General features: G+C 37.4%; 1 protein-coding gene across 2 annotated transcripts in view; it reads left to right on the top strand.

Moving 5' to 3' along the window:
- The first annotated feature begins 6,865 nt into the window (after positions 1–6,865).
- Positions 6,866–21,639, top strand: part of LOC129921914 (uncharacterized) — a 28,917-nt gene continuing 14,143 nt past the window's right edge. The window contains exons 1-2 of one of the 2 annotated variants that reach the window (XM_056005185.1): positions 6,866–7,169; positions 13,171–13,398. In XM_056005185.1, coding sequence (XP_055861160.1) covers positions 7,127–7,169; positions 13,171–13,398 — 271 coding nt within the window. In that variant the 5' untranslated portion in view covers positions 6,866–7,126. Of the gene's footprint in view, positions 7,170–10,070; positions 10,158–13,170; positions 13,399–21,639 lie in introns of those variants that run through there. The other variant, XR_008773863.1, reaches the window with a different exon arrangement.

The following is a 21,639-nucleotide window of genomic DNA, read 5'->3' as shown; positions in this document are numbered from 1 at the left end:
AATGATAGAAATGAAATAAATGGACTAGTTCAATGTTTATTGAAATATTTTTTCTTTCACAAATTAATTGAACATTTCTTTTTCAATAGCTTTGTAGAATCTGGCAGATCTGCTCTCGTTATGTTGTTTAGTGTTATGGGGATATATATGTATATAAGATAAACTAAGATACGATCTAATTGTTACATATTAATGTACACACATGACCTATTCCGGTTAATCGGAATACATCGGGACGCAATCGTTTTGGTTCTAATAACAGGCTGGTCCAATAAAACGAACATGCAAAAAACGTCCTATAATTTCTGTAACATATTAAACTTATGAACCTCTTTAGTTCTATGTTCACTGAAAGTGAACGTAGCAACAAGAACTAAGGCTTACACACTTTGTTCATTGAAAGATAGAATGTACAAACACGTTAATAATATCAAGCATCTCCAACACAATGTGTGCATGCAAAACATAATAAACTTCTTGCTAAATTCCAGTTTGAAGAACGTATCCCCTGAGATGACACGCGTTTCTCTTGACTGCACTTGATAGAACCATCACAGAGAACTAAGGCAGCAATGAGACTGTCACAGAGATCTAACGCAGATCTTGATGGATTTAAAGTCTTCATAATTTCCGTCGTCATTTTCAATCGGCATATGAACATTCACCACCAAGACCGCATATAAACATTCACCACCAAGACCGCATATAAACATTCACCACCAAGACCATATATAAACATTCACCACCAAGACCACATATAAACATTCACCACCAAGACCACATATAAACATTCACCACCAAGACCACATATAAACATTCACCACCAAGACCACATATGAACATTCATCACCAAGACCGCATATGAACATTCATCACCAAGACCGCATATAAACATTCACCACCAAGACCGCATATAAATATTCACCACCAAGACCACATATAAATATTCACCACCAAGACCGCATATAAATATTCATCACCAAGACCGCATATAAATATTCATCACCAAGACCACATATAAATATTCACCACCAAGACCGCATATAAACATTCACCACCAAGACCGCATATAAACATTCACCACCAAGACCACATATAAATATTCACCACCAAGACCACATATAAATATTCACCACCAAGACCGCATATAAACATTCACCACCAAGACCGCATATGAACATTCACCACCAAGACTGAATATTTAAAGCCACTGTCAGAAAAACATTTTTCATTTGTTTCTGGCACAAGTGTAACTTCTTGTAAGATGTTGACATTTGCACTGACTGATGATAATAAGATCAACATACTTTCTTCAATTGTTTTAAGAACATAGAGCTAGTTGACCAAACATAGAGCAAGTTGACCAAACATAGAGCTACTAGTTGATCAAACATAGAGCTACTAGTTGATCAAACATAGAGCTAGTTGATCAAACATAGAGCTAGTTGATCAAACATAGAGCTAGTTGATCAAACATAGGCTAGATGTAGTTGACCAAACATAGGCTAGATCTAGTTGACCAAACATAGAGCTAGTTGACCAAACATAGATCTAGTTGACCAAACATAGGCTAGATGTAGTTGACCAAACATAGAGCTAGTTGATCAAACATAGTTGATCAAACAGAGCTAGTTGATCAAACATAGAGCTAGTTGATCAAACATAGGCTAGATGTAGTTGACCAAACATAGGCTAGATCTAGTTGACCAAACATAGAGCTAGTTGACCAAACATAGATCTAGTTGACCAAACATAGGCTAGATGTAGTTGACCAAACATAGACCTAGTTGATCAAACATAGGCTAGATCTAGTTGACCAAACATAGAGCTAGTTGACCAAACATAGACCTAGTTGATCAAACATAGGCTAGATCTAGTTGACCAAACATAGAGCTAGTTGACCAAACATAGATCTAGTTGACCAAACATAGATCTAGTTGACCAAACATAGATCTTGTGAACCAACCTGTACGATTGAAAATATTCTATAGAGCGTCTTGTTCAGGGGCGGACTGGGTGTCGAAATCGGCCCGGGCATTTCTAGACAATTCCGGCCAATAAATTGTATATTATCATATAATGGGCTTCTAATTATAGAACTCAAAGTCATTATGCTAAGTATGATAATGTATCGGTATGCATTCATATAGTGAACTGTAAATCTTTATAGAAATATATGCCTTATGTTGCTTTTTAATCGCTAAATGTGTAAGCCCTAAAAGGATGAAGCCTTCTAGTAGCAGTATCTACGTATGTAGGCCATCACAATATTTCGGAAAATGTGTTAGGTTAAAACTGTATTACACTGTAGAGTCTGTGAAAGTTTTTTTTTTTTTTTAAACACAATGCTCAGATGGACATTTTATAAGGTTTTATAAAACAAACCTTTAACAATTTGATGCGTGCTATAGTGGCATCCATGCGGCCCGTTCGTGGCCCTACCAGCCCATTTGGGTACCGGCCCACCGGGCATTTGCCCGAATGCCCATATAGCCAGTCCGCCCCTGGTCTTGTTTGTACCAAAGCTGCTTACCTCTTGGGAACCCAAAAATTACCATATCTCGATGGCCCTCTTTGGATACGTTCTAAGAGGCATAGGGTATTTAAAAAACAACAAACTTGCTCTTGCTTTCTTTGGTATGATTAAACGAAATTTAGGTCCAAACAAACAAAATAGCATTACACATTTAAAAATGATATACTTTAGAATTTGGTCCTATTAACGTATTCGTTTAAAAATAATATATATTTACTTTCCGTTTTGACAGCAACATTCTTTGGTTGCGCTTTTAACAAAATGGGCAAAACGATATTAAACAATGTAACATATATATATATTATATAGGTCTGTGTTTCAACCCCAATCTTTCTATCTTGAAGTTCAACATAAGAAAATATGGTCAACAAAATTGAGCATTAAGAGTTTGAACAAAAAATTGGGACTTCCAGACTTGCAAAGTCTAATTATTGGATACAAAACTGTTTGAAAACATAACAGAGCTAACAGCTCAACGACGATCGGGGTACATAGCCTTAGTTGGGAAGGGGAGCAAGGGGGCGGGGGGTTAAGTTGAAAATCAAACATGCATATGAGGCTCGATAAAGAGCTTTGTTTTCACCATTAGCCCATTAAACCAATATTCGGAACCTTTTCTCCATCCTCAAATGTACCCTACAAAGACCTTATAGATATAAATACAATTTGGTGTATATCTTCAGAAACAGTTCTCCTAAACATGGACTTGTTACTTTGGAGTAAAGAATCATCCGTTCCCGCATCTCTAGCAACTAACATGAAATGTAATTGCATACTAGTTTTGGTTTTAAAATAGTATATTAATTACGTTTTGGATTTTCCATCTTCGGATCCATACACAACAGTTTACAAACATTGATTGACGATGATTTGTAGAATCACTGAATGGATTAAAGAGCATGTTACAGTAAACTCACGCAAAATGGGCGAACTTAATTTAAGTGCACGATTAAAGAAATTTTGAGATTTGATTCCTGATAACATTTTTACACCTGTCTTCGGTATGTTTGGCACATTTGAGATTCATTTCCTAACATTGTTGCAGTGTACAGACATATGAAAATATCTGTGATGTTTTGTGAACTAGAAACTTTTCAATGTTGAAACTTATAGAAAACTGTCTCCGATCAGGCTGTGTAGCTTTATTTGTTTTTGTCATTTGATAAGCAATTAGCATCAATATCTGACTATCAAAATGTTATCAATGATTTTATGCAACAACAAGCTAATTTTATTAGATGTTGTCGAAGAATTTTAAATAGTTTACTTGATTACTTGTAAACGGTTTCTGGGATTAATTTATTTGATTGATTTATGAATATCTATAACTCATCCTTTACTGTTCCTTTCCTAGTAATTACATAAATCCTGCTATTTAAACTGTAAATAAGGGTTGACGTAATTGAATTCTCCAACATTAAAGAGATTTATAATCGTACATTTGTACCCTGGAAAAAAATCTTGATCCTTTGCATAACCACTGATTTGCATTATTTATCTTTAGTTGATGTTGATGCTATTTACTCTAGAAACAGTTTTCGGAATCTTTCGAACGCGACCACAAAAATGCTCCTGGAAAAAGAGCAACAACAAAAGTCTTTCCTTTACATCTCCAGAAGAAGGAAGGAAAATTACAAAACTAAATCAGCTATACTAATAACATCTGTCATCAGCGCACTCGCTACATACAAGGTGTATCCCAGTTCGCCCATTCAATGCAACCTGTTAACTCTGAAAGAAGCTATAGCCACCGTGCAGAGGGCAACTCGAATCTTTGCCAATGAATAATGGGTAGAGCTCAGTAAGAGTATTCAGCTACAGCCCAAAAAAATTCAACATCAGAGCGATGTATGACGGAATCAGAAAGTCTCTCGGACCTGTTTGGGAAATAACCACAAGAGCAAACAAATGCACAGATGGGTTGAACACTACTCCAAACTCTATGCAACAATAAACTCAGCCTCTGCCTCAGCGCTCAATGCTAACAAAATGAAGAACTAGATGAAGTAACCCTTTAGTAGAACTCAACAAAACCATAAATAAGATGGCTGCCGCCAAAGGCCCTGGATGCAATGTTATCCCCAGATCTTCTGAAACAATGCAAAGCTACATAAGCCACTCCCTACACGAATTGTTTTCCAAATATTGTCAAGAAGGTTCTGTGCCACAGGACCTGCGGTATGCTAAGATCATCACCATGTAAAAGAACAAATTTGAAAGAAGCGACTGCAACAATTACAGGGGAATTTCTCTCCAAAGTATTATAGGCAAAGTCTTTGCCCGAGTGATACTTCCCAGGCTACAATAACTCGGTGATCGAGTCTATCCAAAATCACAGTATAGGCTTCGCTCAGGGAGATCTACAGTCAACATGATATTCTCCATCCGTCAACTTCAGGAAAAGTGCTGAGAACAAAGGATGCCTTTGTACTTTGCGTTCATTGACCTGACAAAGTCTTCGGTCTAGTCAGCAGAGATGGCCTCTTTAAAATTTTGCAGATAATAGGCTGTCCACTCAAGCTACTAAAATTGTCTCCTTCCACCAAAATATGGTAGGTACTGTACAGTTTAATAGAGCTTATTCCTCAAGTTTTCGCATAAACAATCTAGTTAAACAAGGATGTGGCCTGGCCCCAACCCTCTTCAGAATACTCTTTTCACTGCTAATCCACTACGCGTTTAACAAATCCACCGAAGGCATCTATTTCATTTCCAGATTTTATGGCAAACATATTTTCCACTTCTCTATGTCCTGTAAAAAGTGTGGGCTAACAATTAGCTCGAAGACAAAAAATGTAATGGGGCCACCTGCTATAAGACCTTCCCATCCTCATTGATGACAACAAGCTGGATGCCGTAAACTAATTCCGCTACCTTGGATCTACAATTCAAGAGGATCTGTCTCAAGAAGAGGCGATTAAAAAAAAACGCAAAAAAAAAAAAACAACAACAGACTGGAAGCTCACTACAGTGACCTAAATGGAGGTCAACGGCATGCGTTTTAAGCACGCTACTGTACGGCAAAGTAAGAGAGAAAACTAAATTTATTCCACTTGCTTGGCAAGAGAGTGTGCAACACTATTGCTCAAACGGGTCCTTCCTGCATCTTCGCAATCCTCAGACGTTCGCCGGATGAAGGGCAATCACATCCCGAAAGTCATCCTTTATGGGGAAACTCGCGACTAAAAAAAAGCCATGTCGTCAGCATCTCCTTTATGTGGATGTAAAAGTGGACCTCAAAGCAGTGGATATCGATACTAACTATTGGTAAGACAAAGCCCTAGACTCTACGTGGAAAGAGATGGTGACCAGGAAAGCTAAGGACAGCGAAAAAACATGGGCCTTAGCTCTGGAAGAAAAACTTGCCAAACGAAAAATGGCTGGCTCATGTACCACCAAAGCGAATGCCACATTAACCTGCGATATGTGTGGACGGGAGTGTCTCTCCCAAATAGGGCTCCACAGTCACATGAAAAAGTGTTCTACGAGATGAACCCCAGTCGTTACGACTGAAGAAGGTCAATTTACTCTGTCATTGCTAGATTCGAAAATACTAAAGGGAAAACACATTAATAGAATGATTATTAATTGATTGTTTGAAGTTTACCTTTATTATTACTATTATTGATACTTCATATATTTTAATATGTTTAACTCCTAGGATCCTGGCACATTATGTATAATGATGCTTATTATTAACACTTGATATTATTCTGGCAGAAGCTATTTATGGAAGAGTGTTAAGGGACATAACTATTGTTTCTTTTAGTTCTGCACTTCTTTCAACCAACGTTTCATTAAGCTTACTCTGTGCCCATTCGGATGTTTATCACAACCCAACACTCTTGTACATAAATCTTACAGCCCATTCCAATCGTCACAGTAAGTAGGAATTCACATTTCTAATTGGTAATCTCATGAAATGGAACTTTGTGTTTCCATCTTGGTATTGCATAGCTAACACTGCCAAAGGCTCAGGGAGCGTCTTATGTTTAAATCTCACACGATAATGTTACAAAGTCTGAAACTAAGATAGACTCGTTTCTCTTTCCAATGCCATTTACAATAAGAATAGTTGAAAAGCAAAAAGCATTTAATTGACTTCTTGAGTCAAGTGGAAGTAATTTTCAAGTGTGAGAACCTCTGCGTGAAAGTGTTGTTTTTTTTTCTGTCTACTTTTCATTAAATTGGTGACATTGGATCGCACCTATCAAATGTTACCTCTTTGGCTACACTATCAATTTTCTGATCATCATCTCAGGTTAAAGCTATATATTAAACTCTAGCAATCGCCCAGCCTTACATTAAGATAAATTCAACTTGTCGAGGTTTTTATTTAAATCTGTTGTACATATTTCTTCTGGTTTTTCTAGAATTAATTTAAACTATCTCAAGACTTTGGCACGATCCCTTCTTGTGTATAATTGGTAGTTGTCAAAAAAATTACAGTTTTATTCGTTTATTTTCAGACCAATAGTTTTATAAGTTTAGAAACAAAGATATAAACAAAGTAAAAACAAAATATTTCACATTGATCAAACAGTTTGGACAATTAGTCATTTAGTTCAAGAAATTATACAAATCAACGTAATGACACAAAACAATATGACCCGGAAGCACTTGAGAACAGCGGGTAAGTCAAATCTTGGTATTTTTTGTCTATTCATCGTGAAAAGAATCAAAGGCAAAGTACCTTGACATAGTCTATGGCAAAGTACCTTGACATAGTCTATGGCAAAGTACCTAGACATAGTCTATGGCAAAGTACCTAGACATAGTCTATGGCAAAGTACCTAGACATAGTCTGTGGCAAAGTACCTAGACATAGTCTATGGCAAAGTACCTAGACATAGTCTATGGCAAAGTACCTAGACATAGTCTGTGGCAAAGTACCTAGACATAGTCTATGGCAAAGTACCTAGACATAATCTATGGCAAAGTACCTAGACATAGTCAATGGCAAAGTACCTAGACATAGTCTATGGCAAAGTACCTAGACATAGTCAATGGCAAAGTACCTAGACATAGTCTGTGGCAAAGTACCTAGACATAGTCTATGGCAAAGTACCTAGACATAGTCTGTGGCAAAGTACCTAGACATAATCTATGGCAAAGTACCTAGACATAGTCTATGGCAAAGTACCTAGACATAGTCTGTGGCAAAGTACCTAGACATAGTCTATGGCAAAGTACCTAGACATAATCTATGGCAAAGTACCTAGACATAGTCAATGGCAAAGTACCTAGACATAGTCTATGGCAAAGTACCTAGACATAGTCTATGGCAAAGTACCTAGACATAGTCTATGGCAAAGTACCTAGACAAAGTCTATGGCAAAGTACCTAGACATAGTCTATGGCAAAGTACCTAGACATAGTCTATGGCAAAGTACCTAGACATAGTCTATGGCAAAGTACCTAGACATAATCTATGGCAAAGTACCTAGACATAGTCTATGGCAAAGTACCTAGACATAGTCTATGGCAAAATACCTAGACATAGTCTATGACAAAGTACCTAGACATAGTCTGTGGCAAAATACCTAGACATAGTCTATGACAAAGTACCTAGACATAGTCTGTGGCAAAATACCTAGACATAGTCTATGGCAAAGTACCTAGACATAGTCTGTGGCAAAGTACCTAGACATAGTCTATGGCAAAGTACCTAGACATAGTCTGTGGCAAATTACCTAGACATAGTCTATGGCAAAGTACCTAGACATAGTCTATGGCGAAGTACCTAGACATAGTCTATGGCGAAGTACCTAGACATAATCTATGGCAAAGTACCTAGACATAGTCTATGGCGAAGTACCTAGACATAGTCTATGGCAAAGTACATAGACATAGTCTATGGCAAAGTACCTAGACATAGTCTATGGCAAAATACCTAGACATAGTCTATGGCAAAGTACCTAGACATAGTCTATGGCAAAATACCTAGACATAGTCTATGGCAAAGTACCTAGACATAGTCTATGGCAAAGTACATAGACATAGTCTATGGCAAAGTACCTAGACATAATCTATGGCAAAGTACCTAGACATAGTCTATGGCGAAGTACCTAGACATAGTCTATGGCAAAGTACATAGACATAGTCTATGGCAAAGTACCTAGACATAGTCTTTGGCAAAGTACCTAGACATAGTCTATGGCAAAGTACCTAGACATAGTCTATGGCAAAATACCTAGACATAGTCTATGGCAAAGTACCTAGACATAGTCTATGGCAAAGTACATAGACATAGTCTATGGCAAAGTACCTAGACATAGTCTATGGCAAAGTACCTAGACATAGTCTATGGAAAAGTAGCTGACGTTTTTAGACAAAGGAAATAACTTCACTATTTCCTACTTTGTCTTGACATTGTAAAAAAAAAAAGGCATTCCATAGAATAGACTAGAAATACTTCATTCAAAGTATACACTGTGTATAAAATATGAACAAATATTTTAAAAAATAAATAACAATTGAATAACATGATATGTTAACATTTAAAAGACTTATTTTTACTTTTATACTGTTTAATTATTTTTTTAGAACATCAGATAAGTCTTTTAAGTAACGAATCATAGTTTGAGCGAAATTATTAAAGACAAATATTATGTTTAGTTTCTTCTGTTAGTCTACAGAGAGAAGATGCAAACACGTTTAACATTCAGGGATTGAATTATCTACAGATCGTGGGCGTAGCCAGGGGGATTTCGGGGTTCAAACCCCCCTTCCACTCGAAATGAAATCTTCCCTCGTAAAGGAGGGGGGGATTTTGTGACTTTTTTTTTTACTTTAATTTCCTTTATTGTAGATGAGATTTTAATGTTAATTCATCCCCCCCCCCCCAAATACTAAAGCACAAACTTCGCCCCGTACTTCACTGGAAGAGCTCACAGCGCTCCCTCAGATGCCCTAGCTGGCAAGGGCGGGATGTCTACTGTCTTTCCACTAACTCACGGGTACAAACAATACCCGAAAGAAAAAAGGGTCATACTGTAATGAAGATTAATTACGTGCGCACACACACAGACACAAACACACACACACACACATATGAACATTCAAAAGTGAATAGATCAAAAGAATGAACATGATAAGCTGACATAGCTACACATTCCAGACTCAACACGTCATCCACAACTCTCTATAAAATCTCTTTCTCAATAGGGACCTAAGAACAGATCATCATTATTATTATTACGATTTTCTAGTCTTGTTTTGTAATCTTTTTTTCATTACTTCCTAACATGGGCGTAGCCAGGGTTTTGTTTTCGGTGGAGGGGGGGAATCCCCCCCCCCATAAAAAATAAATGTGTGTGTACATAATTAATCGTTATTACATTCTGGCCCTTCATTCTTTCGGAAGACGTTTATTGTACCAAACCTCATGCGACGCTCTGTCACAACCTTTCTAAGGGATCGATTCCCAGTTCGGCATAGGATTTCCTTGATTGAGACTCAATCTCTATAACTGACACCTACAACCCGTCTTAGCCATCTTTGTTGAGACACATTTAGTCTTTTTTCAATTTCGGCAGATGTCTATTCACTGCGCTTTAGTAATGGAGCCCAGCCACTGAAAGAAATTTGTAACCTCTCTTGACTACGCTCTTGGAATAAGGTGACTGCAATTTGCTTTAGATTTTATATAAAAAAGGGAAGTTTTATCGTCAAAATCATCTGTTTTTTTTTTTTTAAATTCAAAACCCCTTTAGCTAAGCCTATAGAATTTGGTAACTGTAGTTTGCTTTAAAATAAAATTGAGAGAGATTTTCAACCTCAAAACTCTCTGAATGGGAGTATTTAAACTCAAAACCATCAGAAAGGGTTTTAAACTTTAATAAAAGCCCTCTGGAGGAGGGGGTTTTAACTCAAAAACCCCTTTGGCTTGGCTACGCTCATAGAATTTTGAGTGTGTAATTTGCTTTTTTTATATTGAAGAGGTTTTTTTTTTTAGTATCAAACGCCACTGAAGGGAGTGGGGGGGGGGGGTTAACTCAAACTCCCTAAGGCAACGATCATAGCATTTTGCGTGTGTAAATTACTTTTAATTAAATTGAGGAGGTATATTTTACCTTCAAACCCGCTGAAAGGGCGGGGGGGGGGTTTAAACTGAAACCCCTCTGGCTACTACGCTCATAGAATTTTGAGTTTGTAATTTGCTTTTTTATATGAAGAGGTGGTTTTTAGCTCTAAACTTCGCTGGAGGGGGTTTTAAACACGAAACCCTTCTTGGCTACGTTCATAGAATCTGTTCACTAATGTATGGATTGAAGAGCGGGGTTTTATCGTAAATTTCGGAGGGGGTTTTAAAATCAAAATCTTCCTTAGCTATGCTCTCGAAATTTGGGAATAGTCGTTTTCATTCTTTTTTTTTTTGGTTTTGTTTTATAGAAGAGGGGGATTAGACTGCAAACCCCCCTGGTAGGGGTTTTAAGCTCAAAACCCCCTTGGCTGCGCTGGGGCAAGTGATGATTTAGTGTTTAATCTCACCTAAAATAAACAGAACCAAAGCAAAAAATCAGTCACTAAATTCCGATCCACTCCCATGCGGGGGGGGGGGGGGTGAACTCCAACCCCCCCTGGTTACGCCCATGCTTGCTAATCATTCCAGACACGTGCAAATACACTCGCTGGAGAATAACTGTAGTAGCGCACTGGAGGCCCTGCTTGCTCTCGTTCTTAGCCTTTCCGCTTTCCCGGGCAGACTTTCCACGGAGCTGGGGCTGTGTAGCCACGAGAAATACTCCATTCCTCATTAATCTTTGGACTCGAAGACAAACCTTATTATATAATATATATATATATATATATATATATATATATATATATATATATATATATATATATATAATATATATATACACTTAACTAAAGGGAAAAGGTTGTTGTTTTTTCTAGGGAAAAGTTTTATTTGTTGAGGGTTTGAATGAGCGATTGGCCCTTTACAAAACAATTAGATATATAAGATAATCATTCAATAACATCAATTAGGCCTGGCTCACATTTAACTTCACCTTCACCTATCCCTTAATCTGTTGCACCACTGGGGCTCCACAAAATATCTGTCTACCGTCTTTCTCCATTTCTCTTTGTCATTTGCTTTGATAGAATTTCATTCACTGTCTTAACATCGCTTTCTCTGTCTGCCTCTTCATCTTCTTCCTGGTACTGTTCCCTGAAGAAAGGTCTTTGCGAGCCCTGAGACCTTGTGATGTGGCCATAGAGTTTGAGTTTACGTTTTTTTTTGACAATGGTTAGCAAGTCTTACTGGGGGTCCAATTAGAAACAGGGTTGTATTAATCCTGTTACTAATCTCTTCATTCGTGATGCGGTCATTGTAAGTGACACTTAGGATTTAACTATATCTTTATAACTATCAGTTCATTGAATACATAAGAATAAATATCCGTATCCTGTGCTATCAAGTCGTTAGTCGCACTAACAATACAACAGCACGTCTCTTCTTTTTGTATCGACTGAGATAGGGTTGTAGTTGTTGATAGTTTGTAGTTCATAGTTTCTGATATTCTTTCTGGAAATAATCAAACCTGCCTTTTTATCTGCTTGAGCGGACCACTTCGGGGGCCGATTTGGATTTTTCGTTTCCACACAAACTGTTTTTGTAACCTTGTTTACTAATGATAAAATTTGAGATTAGAGTGTGGTGCGACATAATATACAAATGGATTCACATATAAATACGTATCTTATAGTATCTAGATATTCAGCTAATTTTGTTCACTTTGAGTGGCTAGAGTGGGGGGGGGGGCAGTAGATACAATCACCCCACCCCACCTCGGCCAAGATACCAGAGGGAAGCAGCATGTTATTAAAAATTAAATAGATATTCAACTAATTTGTTCACATCACGATTTCTCCATAACAATTGGACCGTCCCCCTACCCAAAAGTTTAGGTGGGGAGGGCAGTAGATATAACTACCCCCCCCCCAACCCAATCGGCCAACATACCAGAAGAGAAACGACATAATATAAAGTTATGTTACAATATCGATAAGAAGCTAGTATCATACAGATATGTAACAATTTCTGCTAACAAACTGTGATTTCTACAAAGAAATCGGACGGCCCCCTCCTTCAAAAGCTTAGGGTTGGGGAGGCGGGATTAATACAATAGCCCCCCTCCACATAATTGGCCAACATAATTGAAGGGGTGGGGCGACATAATCTAAAAATAAGTTAAAGCATAAATAATTAGTATATATTAATAACAATAGCACGAATCCGTATACAAATTGTGTGATTTCTCGAATAAAATTCGTCCGCCTCCCCGTCAGAGGAGTGGGGGGAGAGGGTAGCCCCTAGATCTGCCAGTGCTTCAGTCTAACTGCAATGAGTACTGCGCATAATCTAAACAGAAAGAGGAGGAATGGAGCAATTAGGAATTTTGATTCTTAAGATTAATGAGAGTCAGAATTAGCCACAAGTCAGTAGATCTAGTCATTCTCTACATGTACATATTTTTGGTGAACAAAGCCAATAGTACGAGCATGTTTATGGGCGACCAATCTTCCTTTCCTCCCCGTAGTATCGTAAGTAGTTTGATTTTTTTTCCTATTAGTTTTTTTTTTTTAAATCTATTTCTTATAACAGCATGTTTTATTTTTTAAAGGATTTTCTTGTAAGCAAAGTCAATGCGTTGTGAAAGAGATCTGTGAAGTACCGAGTACATCGAGCCACACAAGTCCTGTCCAACACACAGACTGGACAAAAACCCCGATCAGATCAAGAGAATGGTGCAAGCTGCTGGTCTTGCTGGCAGGTCTTTGTCACGTGATTCCGTGCCAGTCGTGTCGAGACAATCCATTGGGACGTTACGAAGTTGTAATCAAGAAACTACGTACGTAGGAAAGTATTGAATGTTTTGTTCATTAGCTTTCAACATGAGACGCTTTACTGTTACTTACTGCACAAAACAGACACTGATGTCGCTAGGTTTAATGAAGTTTAATTATTATTTCTATTGAACCGCATTAATTCAATTTGGGAATGCAAAAATGTATTAAATAATGAAACAATGCATGCTTAAAATTATCTCATTAGTTTTATGCTTGTCTCTTTATCAGAAGATTATAGATATATAACTTAAAAATAATGCCAGAGTATACTTTTGAGTCGCAAGAAGTGTTTGGTTACTGAGTCGCAAGGAGTGTTTGGTTATTGAGTCGCAAGAAGTGTTTGGTTATTGAGTCGCAAGAATTTATTGGTTATTGAGTCGCAAGAAGTGTTTGGTTATTGAGTCGCAAGGAGTGTTTGGTTATTGAGTCGCAAGAATTTATTGGTTATTGAGTCGCAAGGAGTGTTTTGTTATTGAGTCGCAAGAAGTGTTTGGTTATTGAGTCGCAAGGAGTGTTTGGTTATTGTGTCGCAAGAAGTGTTTGGTTATTGAGTCACAAGGAGTGTTTGGTTATTGAGTCGCAAGGAGTGTTTGGTTATTGAGTCGCAAGAAGTGTTTGGTTATTGAGTCACAAGGAGTGTTTGGTTATTGAGTCGCAAGGAGTGTTTGGGTAGTCGCAAGAAGTGTTTGGTTATTGAGTCGCAAGAAGTGTTTGGTTATTGAGTCACAAGGAGTGTTTGGTTATTGAGTCGCAAGGAGTGTTTGGTTATTGAGTCGCAAGAAGTGTTTGGTTATTGAGTCGCAAGGAGTGTTTGGTTATTGAGTAGTCGCAAGAAGTGTTTGGTTATTGAGTCACAAGGAATGTTTGGTTATTGAGTCGCAAGGAGTGTTTGGTTATTGAGTCGCAAGGAGTGTTTGGTTATTGAGTCGCAAGAAGTGTTTGGTTATTGAGTCGCAAGAAGTGTTTGGGTAGTCGCAAGAAGTGTTTGGTTATTGAGTCGCAAGAAGTGTTTGGTTATTGAGTCACAAGGAGTGTTTGGTTATTGAGTCGCAAGGAGTGTTTGGTTATTGAGTCGCAAGAAGTGTTTGGTTATTGAGTCGCAAGGAGTGTTTGGTTATTGAGTAGTCGCAAGAAGTGTTTGGTTATTGAGTCACAAGGAATGTTTGGTTATTGAGTCGCAAGGAGTGTTTGGTTATTGAGTCGCAAGGAGTGTTTGGTTATTGAGTCGCAAGGAGTGTTTGGTTATTGAGTCGCAAGGAGTGTTTGGTTATTGATTCGCAAGGAGTGTTTGGTTATTGAGTCGCAAGAAGTGTTTGATTATTGAGTCGCAAGAAGTGTTTGGTTATTGAGTCGCAAGGAGTGTTTGGTTATTGAGTCGCAAGAAGTGTTTGGTTATTGAGTCACAAGAAGTGTTTGATTATTGAGTCGCAAGAAGTGTTTGGTTATTGAGTCACAAGAAGTGTTTGGTTATTGAGTCACAAGAAGTGTTTGATTATTGAGTCGCAAGAAGTGTTTGGTTATTGAGTCGCAAGAAGTGTTTGATTATTGAGTCACAAGAAGTGTTTGATTATTGAGTCGCAAGAAGTGTTTGATTATTGAGTCGCAAGAAGTGTTTGGGTAGTCGCAAGGAGTGTTTGGTTATTGAGTCGCAAGAAGTGTTTGATTATTGAGTCGCAAGAAGTGTTTGGGTAGTCACAAGAAGTGTTTGGTTATTGAGTCGCAAGGAATGTTTGGTTATTGAGTCGCAAGAAGTGTTTGATTATTGAGTCGCAAGAAGTGTTTGGTTATTGAGTCGCAAGAAGTGTTTGGTTATTGAGTCGCAAGAAGTGTTTGGCTATTGATTCGCAAGGAGTGTTTGGTTATTGAGTCGTAAGGAGTGTTTGGTTATTGAGTCACAAGAAGTGTTTGATTATTGAGTCACAAGAAGTGTTTGGGTAGTCACAAGAAGTGTTTGGTTATTGAGTCACAAGAAGTGTTTGGTTATTGAGTCGCAAGGAGTGTTTGGTTATTGAGTCGCAAGGAGTGTTTGGTTATTGATTCGCAAGGAGTGTTTGGTTATTGAGTCGCAAGAAGTGTTTGATTATTGAGTCGCAAGAAGTGTTTGGTTATTGAGTCGCAAGAAGTGTTTGATTATTGAGTCGCAAGAAGTGTTTGGTTATTGAGTCGCAAGAAGTGTTTGGTTATTGAGTCGCAAGAAGTGTTTGGTTATTGAGTCGCAAGAAGTGTTTGGGTAGTCGCAAGAAGTGTTTGGTTATTGAGTCGCAAGGAGTGTTTGGTTATTGAGTCGCAAGGAGTGTTTGGTTATTGAGTCGCAAGGAATGTTTGGTTATTGAGTCGCAAGGAATGTTTGGTTATTGAGTCACAAGAAGTGTTTGATTATTGAGTCGCAAGAAGTGTTTGGTTATTGAGTCGCAAGAAGTGTTTGGTTATTGAGTCGCAAGAAGTGTTTGGTTATTGAGTCGCAAGAAGTGTTTGGGTAGTCGCAAGGAGTGTTTGGTTATTGAGTCGCAAGAAGTGTTTGGTTATTGAGTCGCAAGAAGTGTTTGGTTATTGAGTCGCAAGAAGTGTTTGGGTAGTCGCAAGGAGTGTTTGGTTATTGAGTCGCAAGAAGTGTTTGGTTATTGAGTCGCAAGAAGTGTTTGATTATTGAGTCGCAAGAAGTGTTTGGGTAGTCGCAAGAAGTGTTTGATTATTGAGTCGCAAGAAGTGTTTGATTATTGAGTCGCAAGAAGTGTTTGGGTAGTCACAAGAAGTGTTTGGTTATTGAGTCGCAAGAAGTGTTTGGTTATTGAGTCGCAAGAAGTGTTTGATTATTGAGTCGCAAGAAGTGTTTGGGTAGTCACAAGAAGTGTTTGGGTAGTCACAAGAAGTGTTTGGGTAGTCACAAGAAGTGTTTGGGTAGTCACAAGAAGTGTTTGGTTATTGAGTCGCAAGAAGTGTTTGATTATTGAGTCGCAAGAAGTGTTTGGGTAGTCGCAAGGAGTGTTTGGCTATTGAGTCACAAGAAGTGTTTGGTTATTGAGTCGCAAGGAGTGTTTGGTTATTGAGTCGCAAGGAGTGTTTGGTTCAAGTATCCAAGTTTTTCTGAATTCTCATGTTTGAATTTTTTCCCTTCTTCAAAATTAGCTGTCGGTAAAATATCTGTCCATTAGGAGGAAATCAAAGGTTAACCTGAATAACGGATATACATTTCTGTTGGCTTCTACACAACTGTTGTAAAAGGTGGAATTAAACATTCAGCTTTCCAATTCCAAATAGATCAATATTATCATTGAAGCAGACAACAATCTTAACTTAAAATTAAATTCAAAGTTAAAAGAAATATTTTTTTTTTGTCAATGAAGTCTCGTTTCAAATGAAAACTTGTTTTAAATAACACTAGCAAAGAGAATGATTCACTGCTCAAAGAAATCAATCTCGCCTCCGCTTTGCTATTTATTTCTCAAGATTTCATACCCATCCAATCGTTTGACTTTTGGAGTTTAAAAAAAAAAAAACAACATTTTTTTTTAAATCTTTAACTGAAAATAGAAGATTGAAGATATCTTACAAAAAAGTTTGCTCAGAAAATATGAAGAACATTTCGATTTTTTTTTAATTGCCAGGAAATATAAAGTTATGTTCAAAATTACATTTTTGAATTGCTTACATTTAAAAAAATCTATTTCAAGTTAAACATTTTTCTTTGCTGAACAACTCGATGCTACCAATCAATAGTAAGATGTCGACTTATTTCCTCCTCTAGTTGTTCAGACATTAATGCTCAATTTCAAGAAATCAATACTTGTTATATCCTATTGATGGACTTAACAGTACTTAAAAAGTATATCAATGATAGATAGTTTTCATGATTAGCTAGCCCTGTTATCAATGATAGATAGTTTTCATGATTAGCTAGCCCTGTTATCAATGATAGATAGTTTTCATGATTAGCTAGCCCTGTTATCAATGATAGATAGTTTTCATGATTAGCTAGCCCTGTTATCAATGATAGATAGTTTTTATGATTAGCTAGCCCTGTTATCAATGATAGATAGTTTTCATGACTAGCTAGCCCTGTGGTAGCCCTTATGTATTTTGAACAAATAAAATATTTTTTAGGCTTTTTTTTTATTTCTGAAAGGTGGATCCTTAAGTTGCTTTCAATTTATCCCATTAGTTTTGTCTTAGCCAGGGCCGCCTCGAGGATTGTGATCGCCTGCTGGCAAAAACAACAAAAAAAAAAAAAAAAAAACAACCTGTCACCCTCCCTTTTTTTTTGTTAGTTTCTAGTAAAAGGTTTAAAAGTTGTCTAACTTGGATTTCGAAGAATCATATTCTTGTGAATAGATGATACAGTATGTAAAGGTGTATGTGTAAACAGTGAAACATTTATTAGCTAATCATTTAAATAGTCTAAATTGTCTAATTTTTCACTGTAGGCCTAAAATGTCTGATATAACACATTTTCATTAAAAGTTCTTACAAAAAATAGTTTAACCTATTATGTAACTCTTTTCAGTCAAACAAAGATTTACTAAAAACACTTCTACTCTGCTCACAGTAACATTATATTTCTGGCATTGTTAATCTTGGGTAAATTTTTATAGTTTGGTTTAGAATATTTAGAATTATTCAATGCTAGCCACTGACAATCGTATAGTTAGACAAATTCGCAGTACAATGAATTATCTTGCACAACGCTCTGCTGATTGTGTATAAAGTTTCACGAATGTTTGTAGATTACGTTTAACATCTCAACTCTGTTAGTGAATGCATTTATTCTTACATCAAGTATGAGACAGAAAAATATTTCAAAAATTTTTGGTCATTAACATTTTCTTTGATGGCAAAGAGTAGGTTGAGTGCAGTAGTTCAGACAACCACGCAAACACGGCCTGCATGTTAAGCCAAAGATATGCTGACGTTGTAAACACGCATCATACCAGACTTTGGTGTCTTTAAGAACTGTCTCGTCATGTAAACCAGAAAATGCTGAAATGCTTAAACGGTAGACAAAGCACTATAGTTTACTTTTAGCGACAAAAGGTTTGTCTCCGAGGAACCTCTAGCTGAAATTCCGAAGGAGATCGTTAAAACGAGGCTTGATGACTTCCCAACACTTGACCAAGCTGAGACGGTAATAGGATAACTCAAAAGACATCAAGCGCCTGGCTGTAATGCTCTTCCAGCAGAATTAAAAAAAATGGATGTGCTGCTCTCACGAAAAGTTTGACAGACTTCTTCACTTTATGCCGTTACTTCCCTGTACCAATAAGTCGACAAGTCCGATTGCTTTAATTACCGTGACATTACCTTATTGACATTAGCGAGAAAACACCTTGTCAGAATACTCCATGACTAAATTCCATAATAAGCGATATGCTTTCAGGGAGTCAATGGGGCAGATGTATATCTCTGAGGGTCAATGTGGTTTAGAGCAGGTAGAGGTATATGAGAGTCAATGTAATTTAGACCGGGAAGAGGTTTTCCTGAGAGTTAATGTGGTTTAGAACAGGTAGAGGTATATCTCTGAGAGTCAATGTGGTTTAGAGCAGTTAGATGTATATCTCTGAGAGTCTACGTGGCTTAGTGGCTAAATTCCATAATAAGCGATATGCTTTCAGGGAGTCAATGGGGCAGATGTATATCTCTGAGGGTCAATGTGGTTTAGAGCAGGTAGAGGTATATGAGAGTCAATGTAATTTAGACCGGGAAGAGGTTTTCCTGAGAGTCAATGTGGTTTAGAGCAAGTAGATGCATATCTCTGAGAGTCAATGTGGTTTAGAGCAGGTAGAAGTATATCTCTTAGAGTCAATGTGGTTTAAACCAGGTAGAGGTATATCTCTGAGAGTCAATGTGCTTTAGAGCTGGTAGAGGTATATCTCTGAGAGTCAATGTGGTTTAGAGCAGGTAGAAGTATATCTCTGAGAGTCTATGTGGTTTAGACCTGGTAGAAGTATATCTCTGAGAGTCTATGTGGCTTAGTGCGGATAAATGTATATCTCTGAGAGTCAATGTGATTTAGAGCAAGTAGATGTATATCTCTGAGAGTCAATGTGGTTTAAACCAGGTAGAGGTATATCTCTGAGAGTCAAAGTGGTTTAGAGCTGGTAGAGGTATATCTCTGAGAGTCAATGTGGTTTAGAGAAGTAGATGCATATCTCTGAGAGTCAATGTGGTTTAGAGCAGGTAATAGTATATCTCTGAGAGTCAATGTGGTTTAAACCAGGTAGAGGTATATCTCTGAGAGTCAATGTGGTTTAGAACAGGTAGAAGTATATCTCTGAGAGTCTATGTGGCTTAGTGCGGATAAATGTATATCTCTGAGAGTCAATGTGGTTTAGAGAAGTAGATGCATATCTCTTTGAGTCAATGTGGTTTAGAGCAGGTAGAAGTATATCTCTGAGAGTCAATGTGGTTTAAACCAGGTAGAGGTATATCTCTGAGAGTCAATGTGCTTTAGAGCTGGTAGAGGTATATCTCTGAGAGTCAATGTGGTTTAGAGCAGTTAGATGTATATCTCTGAGAGTCTATGTGGCTTAGTGCGGATAAATGTATATCTCTGAGAGTCAATGTGGTTTAGAGCAAGTAGATGCATATCTCTGAAAGTGAATGTGGTTTAGAGCAGGTAGAAGTATATCTCAGAGAGTCAATGTGGTTTAAACCAGGTAGAGTTATGTCTCTGAGAGTCAATGTGGTTTAGAGCAGGTAGAAGTATATCTCTGAGAGTCTATGTGGCTTAGTGCGGATAGATGTATATCTCTGAAAGTCAATATGGTTTAGAGCAGATAGAAGTATAACTCTGAGCGTCAAAGTGGTTTAGAGCAGGTAGAAGTATATCTCTGAGAGTCAATGTGGTTTAGACCTGGTAGAAGTATATCTCTGAGAGTCTATGTGGCTTAGTGCGGATAGATGTATATCTCTGAAAGTCAATATGGTTTAGAGCAGATAGAAGTATAACTCTGAGCGTCAAAGTGGTTCAGAGCAGGTAGAAGTATATCTCTGAGAGTCAATGTGGTTTAGACCTGGTAGAAGTATATCTCTGAGAGTCAATGTGGTTTAGAGCAGGTAGATATAAAACTCTGAGAGTCAATGTGGTTTAGAACAGGTAGAGGTATATATTCGAGAGTCAATGTGGTTTAGAACAGGTAGAGGTATATCTTTAAGAGTCAATGTGGTTTAGAACAGTTAGAGGTATATCGGACATTTCCGTTCATTATCATGCTTGAAATCAAATTTTCTTTCTTATTCTAGATATTTCTGATCGTGTCAATTCTGTATCAGCGTTTATAACACATTCCATTTCTCTTGCTCACAGAATAATATTATGGAAATTAAATATATTAAATGTTAGATCTGTTAATTGATTTCCAGCTCTTTCATTGCTGATAAAAAAAATGTAATTTACGTTCTGTAACAATTTACTGACGATGTTGATTTAATGTAATATATTATGTCACATACGAACAGAACAAATAGAAATAAAAATACTTTAGTTTCCTACGAAGACCAGTGGCCACGATCATTTTTTGGAACCTATACTTTTATGTGAAAGAGAGGTAATCTTTGAAGTACATTAGGGCCGCCTCCCTCACCCTCCCCCATCCCTGGTCTTACCTACCCGAACAAGTCGAGTCGAGATAAATGTGGAGAACTTAGGCTTGCTTCGTTCTACGTATGTATTTCTTTCTCACTTTTGGTTCATTAATCCTCTGATGTACTTTTAACTGTTGGTTCATTCATTCGCTAATCTACTTGTATTTACTTTGAAAAACTGTTAGTATGAACGAATGTCTACTACGAACGCCACTGTACTATGCACTAGAATGTTTATTCTGTTTCCATGTCATGCAATGACTGAAGGTTTAGATGAAATGTTAGTCCAGTGATAAACGTAAACGTTTTCTACATCTACATTTGTTAAAACTAAGCTGTTAGTTTGTTTGTATGGTTTTGTTTTTACTTTCCTTCAGATGGAAGAGAAGATATGGAGATTTTTTCTTGACCAATTGGAAAGGCTTCTTCAATAGACCTTGAATGAGAGATTGACCCTTCAATAAGATGATCATTTTCTAACATCTGTTTGGCCAGGCTCATACTCAAACATATCTTCAGAACAATCAATTCATTGAACCATCAACACCTGTCCCATGACATACTGTGACAGTTCTCGTAACCAAATCCCTTCATTGTACCCGATCAACAGCTGTTCTTAGCAGAATATCAAGTGAGAGGCCAGCTCATTCTTTGATGTAATCCAG

The sequence above is a fragment of the Biomphalaria glabrata genome, chromosome 12 (assembly GCF_947242115.1).
Source record: "Biomphalaria glabrata chromosome 12, xgBioGlab47.1, whole genome shotgun sequence".
Taxonomy (NCBI): Eukaryota; Metazoa; Mollusca; class Gastropoda; family Planorbidae; genus Biomphalaria; species Biomphalaria glabrata.
This window is presented reverse-complemented; position numbering and strand designations above follow the sequence as displayed.